Genomic DNA, 16,709 nt, shown 5'->3' with positions numbered 1-16,709 from the left:
AGGCAGAGAAATGAGAGAGCAACCTCGGGCCCCTACACCGAAACCACTTTCCTTGGTCTTGCCATACATTAAATTGTTTTTTTAATTTTGTGCCCAGGAAATGCGTGCTGTGGGAGAGTTGGACTTGGATAGAATATTGTTACATAATTCTCAAGTCTGTCAGTGAGTAACTAAGGTAAATTTAGGATTATGTCTAGGACACACAGGATTCAAGGCAACATATCGTTAAAAAAAAAGCGTCATACGGTAAGGAAAGTGTTGAGAATGTGCTGTTAGGTTGAACGTTAGTAGGTTCAATGTAGTGAAATGGAAAGAGAGTGGAGCTAAAGGTCTGTGGGAGATACAAAGAGACAAACAATATCATGTGAGAATGGCTTTATTTAAATAATTAAATGAAACAGATTTAATATACAGAAACGCGTTATGGGGTATGATGTTTTACACTCACGGACAATAGGGGCGGTATGCACCGTCGGATTGCAGCGCGTGATTTGAAGCACGGAAGAAGACGAAGAAGAAGAATCTTCGAGACGAGAGTGAAACGAAGCTGAACTTAATTGATCTGAAAATATCTGTTATTCTCGATTTGTCACGAGAATCTGTGCTTGTCATTCCTGTAAGTTGTGTCGTCGGCCAGGTAGCTATTATGTGTTATTAATGGAAAACGCATTGTCATTGCCATCAGATGAGCTGAAGCTACAGGCCTAGCTGGCTACATAGCTAACGTTAGCTCAGCTCGACATTTTGCTAAGCTTTGTTTGGACGGAAAGGACGTTTGCCACCTTCTGAAAGACGTACATTAGCCAAGTGAAATTGCACACGACGTTACAGTAATGTCAGATTGTGCACGTTGTATCACGTGAAGATATATAACGGTGAAATAAAGGCGTTGTTAAAGGTGGCGATGCGTGAGTTGTGTTTTTGGTTAGCTTAACGTTAGTTGGGGTGGCACTGTACTTCAGTGAACTTAATGCCCGCACGGTGGATTTAAATACGTGGATGACCAATTTGAGGATCCTCGATTTGCTAACAGGCCATTGCTCGGATTAACCAAATCGCCAGCCTTCGGAAGGAACAGCTGTGGTCGAGATTGCCAAACAAATCAATACAATCCATTTTTGCTGCCATGAATGGAATATTGTGTTAGACGAGTAAGAGCAACGCAGCGATGGAGTGGACGAACCGTGTCAAGACATCCTCATTTCAGCACTCCCCTGCAAGTGCGCAGGAAAGTTGATGTAGTTGTGCGTCCTTTGTTGCTAGTATGTTTTGGCCAGGAACGTGGTGTGCTCCATGGTGAAGAGTCTTTCCTGTCAGAACTACTTGTAGGTGGAATATATGACCTGCTAACTGATCCAACACGGGACTAAACTGAAGGAATAAGTGTTTCTGCCATGGATAAAATATTGTCTTAAGAGCAAAAATCATAATTATCATGAGTTATGAATGGCGATGTGTGTTTTGTTGGTTTACGTTCTTGATCACTTAGTTTTTAAAATTGAAAGAATTTAGAAAAAATATTACAAAGCTCAAAAATAGCTGAATGCTTTGGGAAATAACTGCCACTAACAGAAGGGATTAACCAGATGGTAGTTATTTAGTTTAAATATGAGAAACCACTAGTATTGTCTTTATCATGCTGTGATGGTTTTAATGGGACAAAGGTGGGCTGCAATTAGCACAGCCGTACATTTTTGACTGTTGGCATTTGGTAAGGCAATAGATCTTGTTTAGAGATCAGTGTTGTAAATGTACAAGTTATAAAAATGATCACTTTTGTTGCGTTTTTGGCTTGTGGTGGTGCTGATATGAGCACGGTGATATTGTACTTGCTGCGTAGTTGCTGTGTCTCAGTTGAAGAACTGGCTTCTTCCAAGACTACATTTCAAGACCAAATGGATCAACAAGGCTGTCAAATGCATCGGGAAAAAATCTTGTTCAGCCCCTGGGGTTATTGATCACATTATTGGCTTAATAAGTGGAAATAACTTGGAGATAAACTTGAAAATTTCTGACTTACCATTGTGATGGACACCTGGATGCAGCATTATTGTTGGGAAGGCATCATAAACATAAAATCAGGGCTATGGTGAATCCTCTGTGGACTGTTGCTTTCTGGGAGGGGACACATTTTCAGTCTATTAGTCTTCAGGCTTCTGAAGATTACAACTTTATCAGCTGTTTTTTTTTTTTTTAAAGAATTGGTCTTTAAGGCATTTCATTTGCAAGATGCATATTTGTTTAGATAAGTTAAGCTAGTAGTGATTTTCAGATCAACATAAATGCTTTAGTTGAATTATAAGTAATGGATTTGAATAATTAAGATTCAAGTATGCGAGCTGTGCGCAACATTTTCTTATTTAACATGACTGATTGATTGATTCTAGTGGTTTGATTAAAAGGTAAACGTAGATCTAGGGCAAAAAGGAAAATGATTGTGCCATATAGATTTTGTGTTGCTTTGCCAGCATTGGATTGCATTTTAGAATGTACTGGTGAATGCTGTGGCATTGGTGTTTTCAAAAATATATTGAGTAATGATAAAGTCAGGTTTGAGAAAGATTCATGTGGAACTTGATTGAATTGAACAGTAAATACATTTAGGTTGGAATTGTTTTGAAATGTGGTTTGTAGTTAATATTCTTGATAAAGCTAGCTGCCATTTCAATGAAAGGCAGATTCTTTAAGTTCAATATTTTGTGTTTCAGCTTTCCACTCCAGAGCGTGAGATAAAGTATATGTTAAATTGTTATGTTAACCTCACCGATTGGAATTGGTTGGTTTTTAAAAAGAGTTGTGGGCTTTGATCACTATGGTGTCCCTTGTCTCTGGTGACTCCTCTCACATTGCTATTCCATTTGAGTGGTGTTATATTGGAATTGGCGCTGAGCTAGAGAAGCTCAGTTGGCAATAATGCTATTCTATACCCTTCTGTCTGCAGGTGCTGTTGTTTGTGCTTCAGCATGGCGGTCGTCATCCGTTTACAGGGACTGAGACTCACAGCAGGCTCTGAGGATATTCGCAAGTTCTTCACTGGCCTCAAAATTCCAGATGGAGGGGTGCATATAATTGGTGGAGAGCGAAGTGAAGCTTTCATTATCTTTGCTTCAGATGAAGACGCACGAAGAGCCATGACACGGTCAGGGGGTTGCATTAAGGGTGCATCTGTTACATTGCTACTAAGTAGCAAAACAGAAATGCAGAGCGTCCTTGAAAGAAGTACACAACATGTTGAGCTAGATCAAAAGAGGCATCTTGAGGAGAACACAAGACACACTAGAAGATCTGTGGACCCTGAGGTGGGCCGGAGATCAGGTAGCAGATCGGGTCATACCCCTCCCCCCCAGCACCAGAGGGTTTCAAACACTGATGACTTCTTGTATGTGTTTCTGAAAGGATTGCCTTTCTCTGTGACTGAGGTGGAAATCCGTGACTTTTTCTGTGGTTTACATGTTGATGAAATAGTCTTGTTGAAGAATGGATATGGTGCGAAGAATGGGAATGGTCTTGTCAAATTTGCAACAAGAGAGGATTCATTTGAAGGCCTGAAGAGGGATAGGAGGTACATTGGGTCAAGGTATGTGGAGGTTTCCACAACAACAGCAGACGAATGGCGTCGGGCTACTGGTAAAATGTCAATTGCTGTCAAATCGTACGACAACTTTGAAAGGGAGAGATCACCTGTTCGCAACCAGAGGAATCCACAACATCCCACAAGGTCACAATCTCCTTTGGCTCAGAGGCCCTTTGCTCATTCTGAGGATGAGTACTGCGTTTTGTTGGACAATCTGTCCTATGCAGCTGAAAAAGAAGACATAAAAAAGCTTTTTCGTAATGCAAAACTTGAAGATGACCAGATCCTGCACTTAATTGGCCTTGATGGGAGAAGAACTAGATCCACATTTGTGCTGTTCAAGAGTCTGCGTGACTATTGTGATGCCTTAAGTCACGAAAAAAGACTGTTTCTCAACCGATGGGTTTATACACGCCCAATCTCAAGAGAGAAAATGATCGCCCTTCTGGAATCTCAGAGCATGGATGTCAGCCCTTCTGGAAACACTGAAAAGTTTCAGGAGACAACTCCATCTCACCCTGGTGATGCTTATGACTCTGAGAAAGTGTGTCTATTTGTGCGGAACCTGCCATTTGATGTACGGAAAGTTGAGATCATGGATTTCTTCTTTGGGTTTAATATCACAGAGGACAAAGTGTTTGTGCTACGTGACCATAAAGGAGCTGGGGTTGGAAAGGCTTTGGTTCTCTTCCGGTCTGAGGCAGAGGCTATGAGTGTACTGTCTCTCAACGGACGAAGGTTTCTGGGGTCAGAAGTCTTACTGAAATGCATTTCACGTTCTCAGATGCGGCAGTTGGGTGTTGAGCCTCCAATGGTGCAAGAGCCACTGCCGAGGGAGGAGCAATACTTGAGCAGGAGAAGCGAGGCATCCTATCACACTGGTGACACTGAGTACCCTGAGTTTGGGATTCCTCGTGACGGTAATATACCAATGACTAATGTAAAGGGTCGTATCCGTGGGGATTATGAGCCTTTTGCCGTAGCCCCTTATGCTCCACCAGACAGAGGTAATGGCGTTCGTGGCGGCTTTGGTGCCTCGGTGCAGAATCTTGATGGTCCCACCTGTGTAAGGCTAGTTAATTTACCATTCCAAATCAGAAGCGAAGAAATCTATGACTTTTGCTATGGATATCGAATCATCCCTGGATCGGTCTCACTGCAATATGACCAGAGGGGAAAACCTCAAGGCTCTGCGACTGCAGTATTTGAGTCCCGTCCGGAGGCGTTAACAGCAATTGAGGAACTGAGTGGAAGACCAATCGGCCCAAGAAAAATACAGCTTCTACTTGTGTGAAAGTGGCATGCCCTAGCAGTAAGGTTTGGACATATACACAATGTTAATTGAAGCAAATTTGATTTATGGGAAGTACTGCATTTTCTTTTTCTTTTGAATTCATGTGCCATGGCTAAATATGTAAATGTAAATTTAGCTATATATTTTTTAACTGCATTTGTTTTTATCATAAGGTAATATAGTCTGACTATATGTGGGTTTTCTCTCAGTGAAATATTAGATTTTTGGTTTTCTCACATCTTTCTCATTTTTGTTTGTACTTACAACACTGTGTGGAAAAAAATTTACAATTCATTGTACTATGTGGTGATTGTGAGTGTTTTTATAAAGACACATACCTGTAGGTTGTCAGTTTTTCTTCACAGATCTGTCACAGTGCAAACAAATTTTGCCTGCTGACATAAACGATGTGTATATAAGTGCAGGTTTACAACCAATTAAAACAGATCAGTTACTGATAACTGTCTCTGTTCATGATTAAATATTAAGTTGCTATTTACAGTATTTGCCTTCTATAAAAATCCATCAGTCCAAGAGGAAGATTTATGAAGGCCATAATCACTAGCGAGAGGAACAGTGACCACTGGGAGAATCTAAAATGTGGACCATCTCACCAGTAGAACAAGAGGATTTTTTTTATATCAGAGGGAGGGTATGAGCTCAGTATTTGAATTAGTTTGGTTAAAAACTTCACTGATGCCACAATGTACATGATTATTCCTCATCTTTGGGTGTATAGCAGATATAAGAAGTTATAAACCTACAACATTTAACACCTAATGGCACTGAAAGATTTAGGTGCTTGGAATTGTCCCCTATATTTGTCAACAGTACACTGTTTGCTGTTGAAATGCCGTCTCTGAAAGGTCTTAGTGCTTAGACTCTAAATGAAAACAGTTGCAGAATTCCAGCAATGGCAGAAATTCCATTGCTGGAATCTCAGCACGCAATCCATAAGCGATGTATGTTCCTGTAATTATATTGTGTGGCAAATTTTAAACCATTTCCTGTTGAAAAATGAAAATGGAATTTTTGTAGCATTTCTGACCATCACACTTTCACAATAACATGTTGGAAAAAAAATTAAACAGCCAAAAATGTTTTGGAAACGCACAATAACGAATATAAGCCTCGTGCTTATTCAGCAAAAAGTTTACCCACTAATGAATGGAGCTTTTATTTTGAAAGTCTTTCTAACCGGAGGTTATGGGTTGCTTTGACTGGCATGACACCGATTGAATGAGCAGTCCGAAAACCACGCAGAGGGAAATTACCAGGTGAATAATTAAACATAATGTCTTCTTTATAAAGTAAAACGACTACATCGAGAACTCGTAACTTTCCCGAATGAGTTATTAGGTCAGTCACCCGCTGTTTTTGCAGTTGAAACTTATGCATCATTAAGCTTAATTTGTCGTCATTTTACTTAACGTCAGCTTGTTTACACTTAACAGTCGTATGTGGTTGTGTTTATGTTAAAATCCGAAACCGTGTATGATCATTATAGCCACTTTGTCGACCGTTAGTAAAGCAGTTATTCGTAAACGTTAACCGCTAATGGTAGCCGCTTGCCGTTATCATGCAGTCCATGGCTTACACAGATGTCTGCCATGAAACACTTTGTGATGAGCAACAAGCATTTTCCACCTGTTTCCAAAGTTGCTTCTTTAATCCACAATTATGGTAAAAAGAGTGTTGGAAAAAGAAGTGTTAGAGATGTGTTGCAGATAATGAATTAAAAGTTAGCTTACCTGCTTAAGCTAATGGGGCCAATTTCAGTCGTTTCTGTTAAATATCTCACGTTAGCTGGCATGCTACACTCAGCCAGAGTCATCCCTGGTCAGTGACTGCTAAATGTTTTGTTTATTTTCTAGTAGTTATTTTTTGTAATTAGCTCCACTAGCGAAGCCCAAAGTTACTGTCAAATTATGTAGGATACTTATCATGATTTATGAGCTAGTTAATACTATTTTCAGTGACAGCTATACATTGGGAAAGCTCAGTTGAAGCCTGAGATTAGCATAGATAGTAACCCCCAAACATTTCTCAGGCACTTTTGAGTAAGTTGTAATAATTCCTGTCATGCCGGTGGCTTTGACCCACTAAAGGACCCCTAAAAGACTGCACTTTGGAAAACATTGAAAAGTAATCTATTGAAACCTCAGTGATGTCTGCCCGTAGTAAAACAACGCTATCCAGTATAAATGTGACGAGCAAGCCGTGTAGTGGGGTTAAAACATCTTTGAACCTTACTGACACCAGAATGGAGGTATCAAGGAGAAGAATTCTCCAGAAACATCTGGAGCCTGCGAGGCCCCTGCGTCGCTCCCTCCAGGTTGACATTGGTAAGCAATCCACACCAGCTGGTCTGACTAACGGGAATGGATCCAAGGTGTCACTTTATTCATGCGTGCTCATGTGTGGATTCTGTCTCTTCATTTAGAGCCCAAAATAAATGCTGCTACATGTGCACAAGCACTGATGGAGGAAGAAGAGGTAAGAAATCCCAAAGAAGACAATATTTGGGGGTTGCAAACTTAGTTATTTTAATTAGCTATTATTCTGTCAATTATCCCTACAATTAATTATCTTTAAAACATTGCGAAAAGGCCTTTCACATTTTTCTTTCTTTACACACTTCCCATTAAAATGACTTTAAGTAAGCCATTTGCCTGTGAAGCAATTGATTTAGACAAGATAAAGTTTTCTAAAACAATTTTTGCTTAATTGTGTGCTTGATAGTCAAAAATTGGCATAGAGCAGTTCTACAGGATTGTCAACCTCCACAAACAGAAAGAAGGTAAGACACATGCTGTACACTTACATGTTTACTTAAAGCAGGGAGATTATTTTTTTCAAATTGTAATTTACAGTTGTTTGACATAAGGCTGCTGTATTGTCAGTGTAAGTAAATATAAAGAATATTTAATGCCTGATTTGAACTCTTTCATAATGGTGATTTGATTATTTTTTTTATATGTATAGGTGTGTGTGTGTGTGTGTGGGTAGAGGGGGAGAGAGCCTATATATATATATATATATATATATATATATATATATATATATATATGCACACACACACACACACACACATATACATTGTTTTGTTTTTTTGTAGGCAGAATATCTTACTCAAGAGATTTTTTAATTGGTCTGGCAAGTTGTCCTGAGGCCAGGAGGAAGCCGGAATTCTTGCCAGAGCACCCCATAGTCTTAACCGAGGCAGTAAGTTGGGTGTTTGTATTAAATTTTTATTGTGGCATCCTCACAAAATGGACAAAATAATGACTGTGCAGCTTGGATTGAATTATGTTTCTATGCTATCATAACAGAGAGACGTTAGGCATCTAAGGCTTCATGAAATGAGATGCAACGAGGAAAAAGAAGAAACGTGAGTTTAATTAAAAAATGCGAACTCAGTTTATCAAACCTTTTCGATACTCTTGCTAATTATACAATCAGTGTAATTATTTTTAAATATATAACTCACTCTTTACTGGTTCTGACTATCATTGTTTAACTGTATTATTTACTATGGGTCTATGGGTGCTTTTTACTATGTTGAATTCTGTGTGGTAACTTAATAAAGTCACAAAGATGAAAGGTATAGAAGATTATTTGTTAATATTATTTTCTGTTTTTAGGATGGCAGAAAGGCTTCACTCACCATAAGACATTTGCACAGGTGTTCGCTACCCCAAACAGTGTTTCTGTTTTGTTTTCTCATCTTTTGTCGTGGTGAATTTAATTTGACTTTAAACTAACATTTAAAGATGCATATATTTTTTTTCATTTTTTAATGAGACTGATAACAGTTTGGGGTGATAAGACTAAACACCACTTTATTTGCTTAAGTTTGAGTATTGCATTTTTGCCTGGGTTTTTCTGCTGTGCACGCTTTGTATTTATATTTTGTAAACATTTTCTAAACATACGATATTAATGCCTACTTTTCAGCTGTGGTGGTCATCACTCCTCATATTAGATTCATAAAACAAACTCTACCTGAAGTGACAGTGGTCAAAAAGATGTTTGCCATCAGCTGTATTAGCTGGGGTTACAATATCATTGTGATGTATCGTGTCCTACTGAACATGTTGACTTCTTGTCTTATAAAGGACAGTTTGGATCAACAGTTTGTTGTGTTGACATTTTATTTCTGACATGTCATGTAAACTTAAGGCTGTAATAATTAATATTTTTATATTAACAATGTATCAAATGATTAAATGTAATGCCAATGGTGTCGCTCATGGTGATAAACACACAAAAAACATTACCCAACTCTGCAGAGCAGGAATTTCAAAATGGAAACACGAAAAGAAGGTACTCAATATCAAGAAACCAGACTTGTGTTGGTATTAAAGCACATTGTTGAGTTTTTACAGGCTCAGAGACAAAAATCAGCACCTAATTAATTATGGTAAATACTGACATCTTGCACACAATTCTGCATACTTGAATACACATATAGCCCCTAACAGTAAAATCTGGAAATGATGAATAATTTCTGGCTGATCACTTCTAAATTGGGCTGTTATGGTGCATTTGTGGAGTATCTAGTATATGGAGGTTATCACCACCCATTGCTTTAATAAGTAATGATACCACACTAAAAAAATACTCAATACTGTAACAGTATTAAGTAAAATCAGGATTTCTTTTCAGTATTGAAAGTACTCAATGCAGAAATGCATTCATGTAAAAGCAGGAGATTGCTGTCATAGTTGATTGAGGTGGAGCAAATGTTTAAATTAGATTGATCTGTTTTCAGAGCCACTAAAACATGTTAGTTTTGTCCAACAAATAGTACACAATACAAAATGATTAAAATATTTCTAAGGAAAAGCAGCAAATCCTCCCATTTGGGAAGCTTACGACTATGAAATGTTTTGGCATGGGAAATGACTAAAAAGTTAATCAGTTGCAATTGATTTTCTGTCAGTCAAGTAATTGATTAATCAACTAATTGTTTCAGCTGCTCTTGTATCAGTGTCATTTACACTGGGGACATGTCCCTACCACATTTTGAAATGGCTGATTTTGTCCCCATCACTTTTTGAAAGCATTTGTTAAAAATGTTCTGAAAAATATCTTGCACCAAGAAATGTTAAATAATAAATGAAAATGCTTTGAGAAAGGTTTATTTGCACAATAACAAAACACGCAATGCAATTTAACTAGAAGAAACAAATGTTCATTATCCAAAAAAGAAAGTTAAGCTAAAAATGTTGAAAGACATTTACACCGTAAAGTGGAGCAGAAAATGTCTCCAATTCAGGAAATTAAGTGTTTAATGCTGAAAATCTCATGGGGTAGGCCCCCCAGACCCTCGACTCAATTATTTAAGTATAAAATAGGCTATTTGTTCAAAATAGTGTTTAAAAATCTTCTTGTCTTGTTGTTGAGCATATTCTCATGTATCATCACGTCCCTGATCTGGGCCCATATGTCCCCACCACTTCTCAACACAAAGTGAAACCCTTGTATATTCTGTTGGGTAGTTTAATTTATAATTAAACATTTTTTTTGTTTTGTAACAAAGGTGTTAAATATTGTAGTGAGGTAAAAAGTACAATATTTCCCTCTGAAATGTGGGGAAGTATAAGTGGAATGAAATTAAAAGTACATGTAGGCTACTTCCAATTTGTACATAAGTACAGTAACCTACTTATGTAAATGTGCTTACTAGTAATTACACTGAACAACACTAAACGCAACACTTTTGTTTTTGCTTCCATTCATCATGAGCTGAAGTCAAAATCTATGTTTTCTCTATGTACACAAAGGCCTATTTCTCTCAAATATTGTTCACAAATCTGCCCAAATCTGGGTATGGGTATTGCACAGGTGTGCCTTAGGCTGGCCACAATAAAAGGCCACTCAAATATGTGCAGCCCCATCACACAGCAGAATGCCACAGATGTCGCAAGTTTTGAGGGAGTGTGCAATTGGCATGCTGACTGCAGGAATGTCCACCAGGGCTGTGAATTGAATGTTCATTTCTCTACCATAAGCCATCTCTAAAAGGCGTTTCAAGGATTTGGCAGTACATCCAACGGGCCTCACAACCGCAAACCACGTGTAACCACACCAGCCCAGGACCTCCACATCCAGCATATTCACCTCCAAGATTATCCGAGACTAGCCACAACTGCCGCAACAATCAGTTTGCATAACGAAAGAATTTATATATAAAATGTCAGAAACTGTCTCAGGGAAGCTCATCTGCATGCTTGTCATCCTCATCGGGGTCTCGGCCTGACTGCAACTTCGCACAGCAATTGAAGAGGAGTGGACCAACATTCCACAGGCCACAATCAACAACCTGATCAACACTATGTGAAAGAGATGTGTTGTGTGAGGCAAATGGTGGCCACACCAGATACTGACTGGTTTCCGGACCCCCTCAATAAAAACTGCACATTTTCGAGTGGCCTTTTATTGTGGCCAGCCTAAGGTGTACCTGTGTAATACCCATGCTGTCTGATCAGCATCTTGATGAGCCACACCTGTGAGGTGTATGGATTATCTCGGCAAAGGAAAAGTGCCCACTAACACAGATTTTGACACATCTGTGAACAATGTTTGAGAGAAATGGGCCTTTTGTGTACATAGAGAATGTCTTCGATCTTTGAGTTCAGCTCATGATGAATGGGGGCAAAAACAAAAGTGTTTATAATTTTGTTCAGTGTACATTCCACCAAAGTCATCACACTATAGGCTAATAAAAATATTATTACGAAGCTGCCAGTAATTATTTAGCAACACAGGGATTTTCACAACATGCTGTTATTTCCGCTGTGGAAATCAAATCTGCTGTTCGGCCTGCTGTTTAGTCAGCTTTGTACGTGACAGAGGCAGAGTAAACAGCCTACATCCTATTGAGTAAAGGACTCTGTGCTCGGTTGGTTATGAGGCTTGTGACGTGTTCGACGCTACGTCATTGTGGGCTGTAGCTTTACGTTACGGTGTGGACGTGAGACGTTAAGAAAGCGAAATTAATAAGTCAGAAAGAGCAGCCGACCAGCAACATTCTTACGGTAAATATCTATGCGGTGTTTGTATTGTAGCTTTTTGGATTTTATAGTCCTGTTGTCTTATCTTGAAGGTAAAGATGGCGATAATTGTCACTTTTTCTTTTTACCCGCTGTGAGTGACAAAATGCTCTTTGCTACGAGGGGTGTTCTTAATTTGAAAAAAGAACGTGTGTCTTAATTGTTTGACATTGTGTGTAATTGAGTTTTAGATTAGGCCATTTTAAGCCATAGGTTTAAGCATACACCCCACTGTGGTGTTAGAGGTTGGTTTTGTTCTCGGTCACTGAAATAAATTTTTTTTCGAACACAGCTCTTTTCAGGAAGATGGATTCAAAGGACGATATGCGCACTGAGCCCTGCAGCAGGTGAGCAGATCCAGTCCAGTTAAAGTCATAACGTTTTTGTTTTGAAACTTACGCTACGCGTATGTAACGTTATAGTTCAACACAACTGATAGGCCTACGTGTAAGTTTACCGTCGGCAATGGATTAGGTTAATTTCGAAATGTGGAAACTTCTGGGTGTGTCAGGATAGCAGGACGTTGCCCTTTTTCTGACCGTCCTTAAAGCTATTATTGTTTTCTTACAGTAACCAATTTATTTTTTACATAAGTGATTACACATTCAGGATAGCCAACTGCCCTGTCCGGTTAGCTACCAAGCATAGGGTCATTACAAATTCAATAACAAAAAGGGTCATTTCACCTAAATCACAACCCCACATTTTCTCACATGATAATGTAAAAATAATAAAATAAATCCTTGTTTTAATGTTCCTTAGTTTTCGTTTTTGAGGTAGGCCTACTGTGGTGGCTGCAGTTGTTCCTATTATTTTGCCCACCCAATTAATGTCAGAGAGGGTAGTGCAATAACAGAAAGACTCTGTATAATGCAATAGTTAAACAGCACCACAAACTATATCCTCATGATGTACTTTTGATGAGGTAGGATGACTGTTGTTGTTAGCTTTAGCTAGGTGTGCCTAATAAACTGGCAACCGGAAGTATGAATGTATATAATATAGTATGCAGATTGTTTTTATTCTTTTGTGGCAAGATTTTGTGATATCCTCCTCCTGAATTAAGTGTGGCCACCGTGACACAATGCAGGGTAATACAATTGGTGCAGCTCAAACCATTGGAAAATTACATCTCAAATTGAATGTTTCATTACTGTAAGTATCACAATTGAAATTCACATTACCTAACAGAACTTTAAAGAGACAAATATCCAAATGCCTTACCTGACTAAACAAAGTATTTGTGTGGCTAGATAACACAGGGTTAAATGTGTTGGTATTTTTTTAGTTGAACTTAGATTTTAGAAGTTAGATTTAGTTTAGCCTGGTTTCAGATGTCTGAATCACAGCACAAATCTCAAGGGAAACAAAATGGAAATTGATGGAAGATCAGGCTACAAATGACCCTTTAAAATCTCTTACCCCACCTCCCAGCCCTGTTTTTGTGCACAACCCACACCTGGATGCACTGAAAGATGACATCCTCTACCACTTCAGTTTAGGAACCGGAACTCACAACCTCCCAGCTATGTTTGGTGATGTCAAAGTAATGATTTTTCATTTCATTTGTTGAGAGAAAAAAATCACCTCCATGATCATCTTTATTCAGCAGTTATTTATATTTGTGTGTTTTCTTTCAGTTTGTGTGTGTTGGGGGCAGTCCCTGGAGAATGAAATCATTCATTGAGTACATTGCTGCTGAGCTCAGTATGGAAGACCCCAAATCAGAGTACCCAAATATATGTGCTGGAACGGACCGCTATGCAATGTACAAAGTTGGCCCTGTGCTCTCTGTCAGTGTATGTAAAAACAAATTCTATCACAATATTTTGTAAGCAAATGCTATACTACGAATAGGAGGAATTCTGACAATATGTGTAGTTAGTGTCCTTCAATTAAAAAACTACATAGATGTGAAAATAGTGTGTGAAATGTCTGTGCTTAATTTTGCAGCATGGTATGGGCATCCCATCTATTGCCATAATGTTGCATGAGCTAATAAAGCTCCTCCATCACGCACATTGCACCGATGTTACAATTATACGCATTGGGACATCAGGTGGAATAGGTAAGCTTATTATTGTGCCTGATAATTCATTTGATTATGTATCTATTGCGTTGTCAAATGATAAATACTGCTAACACTACAGGGCTGCTAGTTTCCCTGTGATTTTGTAAACTTGGACTGGAAAAATGAAGATGAAATGACTGCCCTTGTGGTCAAATGTCCTTGCCCTGATCTGGGTTACAAACACCTTTTCTTGGTTTTACCAGCAACGGGGTGGTGATGGATGAGATGCATGCCTTTGGTGTGAGAGACCTGGGTTCAATTCCTCACTGTGACCCATCCACCGTTGTGTCCCTGAGCAAGACACTTAACCCCTCGTTGCTCCAGAGGCGTGCAACCTCTGACATATAAAGCAATTATAAGTCGCTTTGGATAAAAGTGTCAGCTAAATGAATAAATGTAAATGTACCACATGAGGGAGCTCAAGGTACTTTAAGATTTAGGGCAGTGTCAGCCAATATGGATTTTTGTACATTCCTGTAGTTGATATTAGCCATTTATGGTATTTGTCCAGTTTGCCAGATAAGAGAAAACATCTTTTTGTTTTTGCTTTTTTTAAGTGAGTTATTGAAATTAATTCCGATATATATCAACCGCTTACATTATGCTGAATATGGCACAAACCATTGAGTGTATCACACTTGCCTTTTCTGGTTCTCAGGGCTTGAGCCTGGGACTGTTGTTGTCACCAAGCAGTCTGTGGATGCCACCTTCCTTCCCAAGTTTGAGCAGGTGATACTGGGGAAGACGGTGGTGCGCAATACTGATCTGGACCAAAGCCTGGCTGAGGAGCTTCTGCAATGCAGCAAGGAACTGAACCAGTTTGAGACCGTGATTGGCAACACAATGTGTACACTGGATTTCTATGAAGGTATGCGTGTGACATGGATGTATATTTTCTCATATTTTACAGTGGTACAGTTGTAATGTGCATATTTTGCTATCTTTTTGTCTGTCTTCTCTATCTGATTGATAACCCAGGGCAAGCCCGTTTGGATGGTGCTTTCTGCTCCTACACTGAGAAGGATAAACAGGACTTCCTCAATAAAGCCAGTGATGCAGGAGTCTGCAATATTGAAATGGAGTCATCTGTTTTTGCTGCTATGTGCAAGCTGAGTGGTCTGCGAGGTAAGAAAATACAATATCAGCATGATATTATAGCTGACCTCAAAGCACAGATGGTGGCTTTCTAACATTCATTTCTTCCTGTGTAAAGCGGCTGTGGTTTGTGTGACTTTACTGAATCGGCTGAAGGGGGATCAGCTGAGCAGCTCTCATGAAGTTCTTCACAGTTACCAACAACGTCCTCAGATGCTGGTTGGCCACTACATTAAGAAGCAACTGAAAACCAAAGCAGCACGTCGCTAAGTGCAACCAGTTATTACACTTGTCTGCAAGCATACTTCAAATTCTGGGTATCTCTTAAACAATGAAAATGTGCACAATGCAATAAGTCAAGCTTTAAACATTTTTTATTCATTCTTTCTTGCTCATGATTAGCCATACCTTTTTAATATGTCCAGAAGATTCACTGAAATTTTAAGTGATGCACTGCCTTCTATTTATCCTGTGACACTTATTTAGTTGATTGATTTCACTGTCATTATAAACCGGCATGCACTATTTCACTTTTGTTTCCTCTTGTATTTAACTTAAATACAATTTAACTGAGTATTAAATGTTATGTAGCCGTCTGTATGTCTTATTTAAGGCTGCCACTGTTTCATTTAACATGTAAAGATCCGTATCTATAAAACTTGAACAAATTCATGACTTTAGGTAAGTCTATACTTACAAGGGTGCTGTAACAAAATCATCTTAACTGCCACTGAAATATCTATTGTTTCATGAAAACAAAAAATGTCCTTACGATGGTATTGGTTGTTGCAAAACTCTACAAATATGTATCATCTGGAGTATTTTTTATGCAGAATGTATTTTTTAAAACCCAGTGTTTTTTAGGATTAGACTTATGTAATGTTAATAAAAGTTTCATTTTGAACCTAAAACCAACAAAATATCACTCATTTTGAAAGGAAAACATTTCTACTGGATGTTTTATCATAATCTCAAATTGTTCCCAGATTTGAAAATATCCAAATCATGTGTCTTTAGTAACCCTTTGAAATAATCAATCATTGTTTTTTCAAATTTATATGAATGAGTAGGTGAAAAAGTGTATTTTATGGTCAGTCACAATTGTGACCGGTGGGATCATATGTTGTATCCTGAATCAAACAATTTCTCCTGTGCATTCATCAAAATTTCTGTGTATTCAAGACCAGTTATTAACACATTTAAAACTGACAATGGCAGTCCTCAGCATTGACACTAACATGTTCTATCACATTTTTGCGTGACTTATTTACATCATCAGAATCCCTTAAAACACTGACAAAGCAAGGACAAAAACACAATGTATTTCAGCTTTGTAACTTTAGTGCAACATGTATTGAAACATAAATATTTTAACTTTATTGTAACATTTGAACTTGCAGTTTAGAAAAAACAGTTTGCACAACATTTGTTCTACAGAGGCCTGAACCCTCTCCGCCAGGTTATCATAAAGTGTGGTTAGGAATACCGGTCCCAAAGTGGAGCAACCATAAGTCACTTCCTCTACATGGATCACATGAAGCTAGCCAGGAATGAGAGAAACAATGACTCACTGATCCACACTACCAGGATCTACAGTAAAAACATTTGGACTGGATA

At 38.5% G+C, this 16,709-nt stretch overlaps 3 protein-coding genes across 8 annotated transcripts; all 3 read left to right on the top strand.

The window, feature by feature from the left end:
• The first annotated feature begins 37 nt into the window (after nucleotides 1–37).
• rbm12bb (RNA binding motif protein 12Bb) lies at nucleotides 38–5,211 on the top strand. 3 transcript variants are annotated; one of them, XM_038711604.1, is made up of 2 exons: nucleotides 38–55; nucleotides 2,942–5,211. In XM_038711604.1, the coding sequence occupies exon 2, from the start codon at nucleotides 2,964–2,966 to the stop codon at nucleotides 4,866–4,868; it is 1,905 nt and encodes a 634-aa protein (XP_038567532.1). In that variant the 5' UTR covers nucleotides 38–55; nucleotides 2,942–2,963; the 3' UTR covers nucleotides 4,869–5,211. The 3 variants fall into 3 exon arrangements, with proteins under 3 accessions (XP_038567532.1, XP_038567530.1, XP_038567531.1); XM_038711602.1 differs by lacking the exon at nucleotides 38–55 and adding an exon at nucleotides 476–616; XM_038711603.1 differs by lacking the exon at nucleotides 38–55 and adding an exon at nucleotides 501–637.
• Nucleotides 5,212–5,476: 265 nt separating this feature from the next.
• Nucleotides 5,477–9,003, top strand: gra (granulito). Of its 3 annotated transcripts, none has more exons than XM_038711607.1 (7): nucleotides 5,477–6,145; nucleotides 7,131–7,213; nucleotides 7,312–7,364; nucleotides 7,611–7,668; nucleotides 7,987–8,093; nucleotides 8,201–8,259; nucleotides 8,513–9,003. In XM_038711607.1, exons 1-7 carry the CDS (start codon nucleotides 6,108–6,110, stop codon nucleotides 8,538–8,540), a joined length of 426 nt encoding a protein of 141 aa, XP_038567535.1. In that variant the 5' UTR covers nucleotides 5,477–6,107; the 3' UTR covers nucleotides 8,541–9,003. The 3 variants fall into 3 exon arrangements, with proteins under 3 accessions (XP_038567535.1, XP_038567533.1, XP_038567534.1); XM_038711605.1 differs by having other exon boundaries at nucleotides 7,050–7,213; XM_038711606.1 differs by lacking the exon at nucleotides 5,477–6,145 and having other exon boundaries at nucleotides 6,263–7,213.
• A 2,783-nt stretch (nucleotides 9,004–11,786) lies between these two features.
• Nucleotides 11,787–16,003, top strand: upp1 (uridine phosphorylase 1). 2 transcript variants are annotated; one of them, XM_038711598.1, is made up of 8 exons: nucleotides 11,787–11,911; nucleotides 12,219–12,273; nucleotides 13,361–13,472; nucleotides 13,567–13,725; nucleotides 13,880–13,994; nucleotides 14,656–14,865; nucleotides 14,976–15,122; nucleotides 15,211–16,003. In XM_038711598.1, the coding sequence occupies exons 2-8, from the start codon at nucleotides 12,233–12,235 to the stop codon at nucleotides 15,360–15,362; spliced, it is 936 nt and encodes a 311-aa protein (XP_038567526.1). In that variant the 5' UTR covers nucleotides 11,787–11,911; nucleotides 12,219–12,232; the 3' UTR covers nucleotides 15,363–16,003. The 2 variants fall into 2 exon arrangements, with proteins under 2 accessions (XP_038567526.1, XP_038567525.1); XM_038711597.1 differs by having other exon boundaries at nucleotides 11,907–11,979.
• Nucleotides 16,004–16,709: the final 706 nt, after the last annotated feature.

The sequence above is a fragment of the Micropterus salmoides genome, unplaced genomic scaffold (assembly GCF_014851395.1).
Source record: "Micropterus salmoides isolate LMB-PRFRI ecotype aquatic unplaced genomic scaffold, ASM1485139v1 Ms_hic_scaffold_11, whole genome shotgun sequence".
NCBI lineage: Eukaryota > Metazoa > Chordata > Actinopteri > Centrarchiformes > Centrarchidae > Micropterus > Micropterus salmoides.
This window is presented reverse-complemented; position numbering and strand designations above follow the sequence as displayed.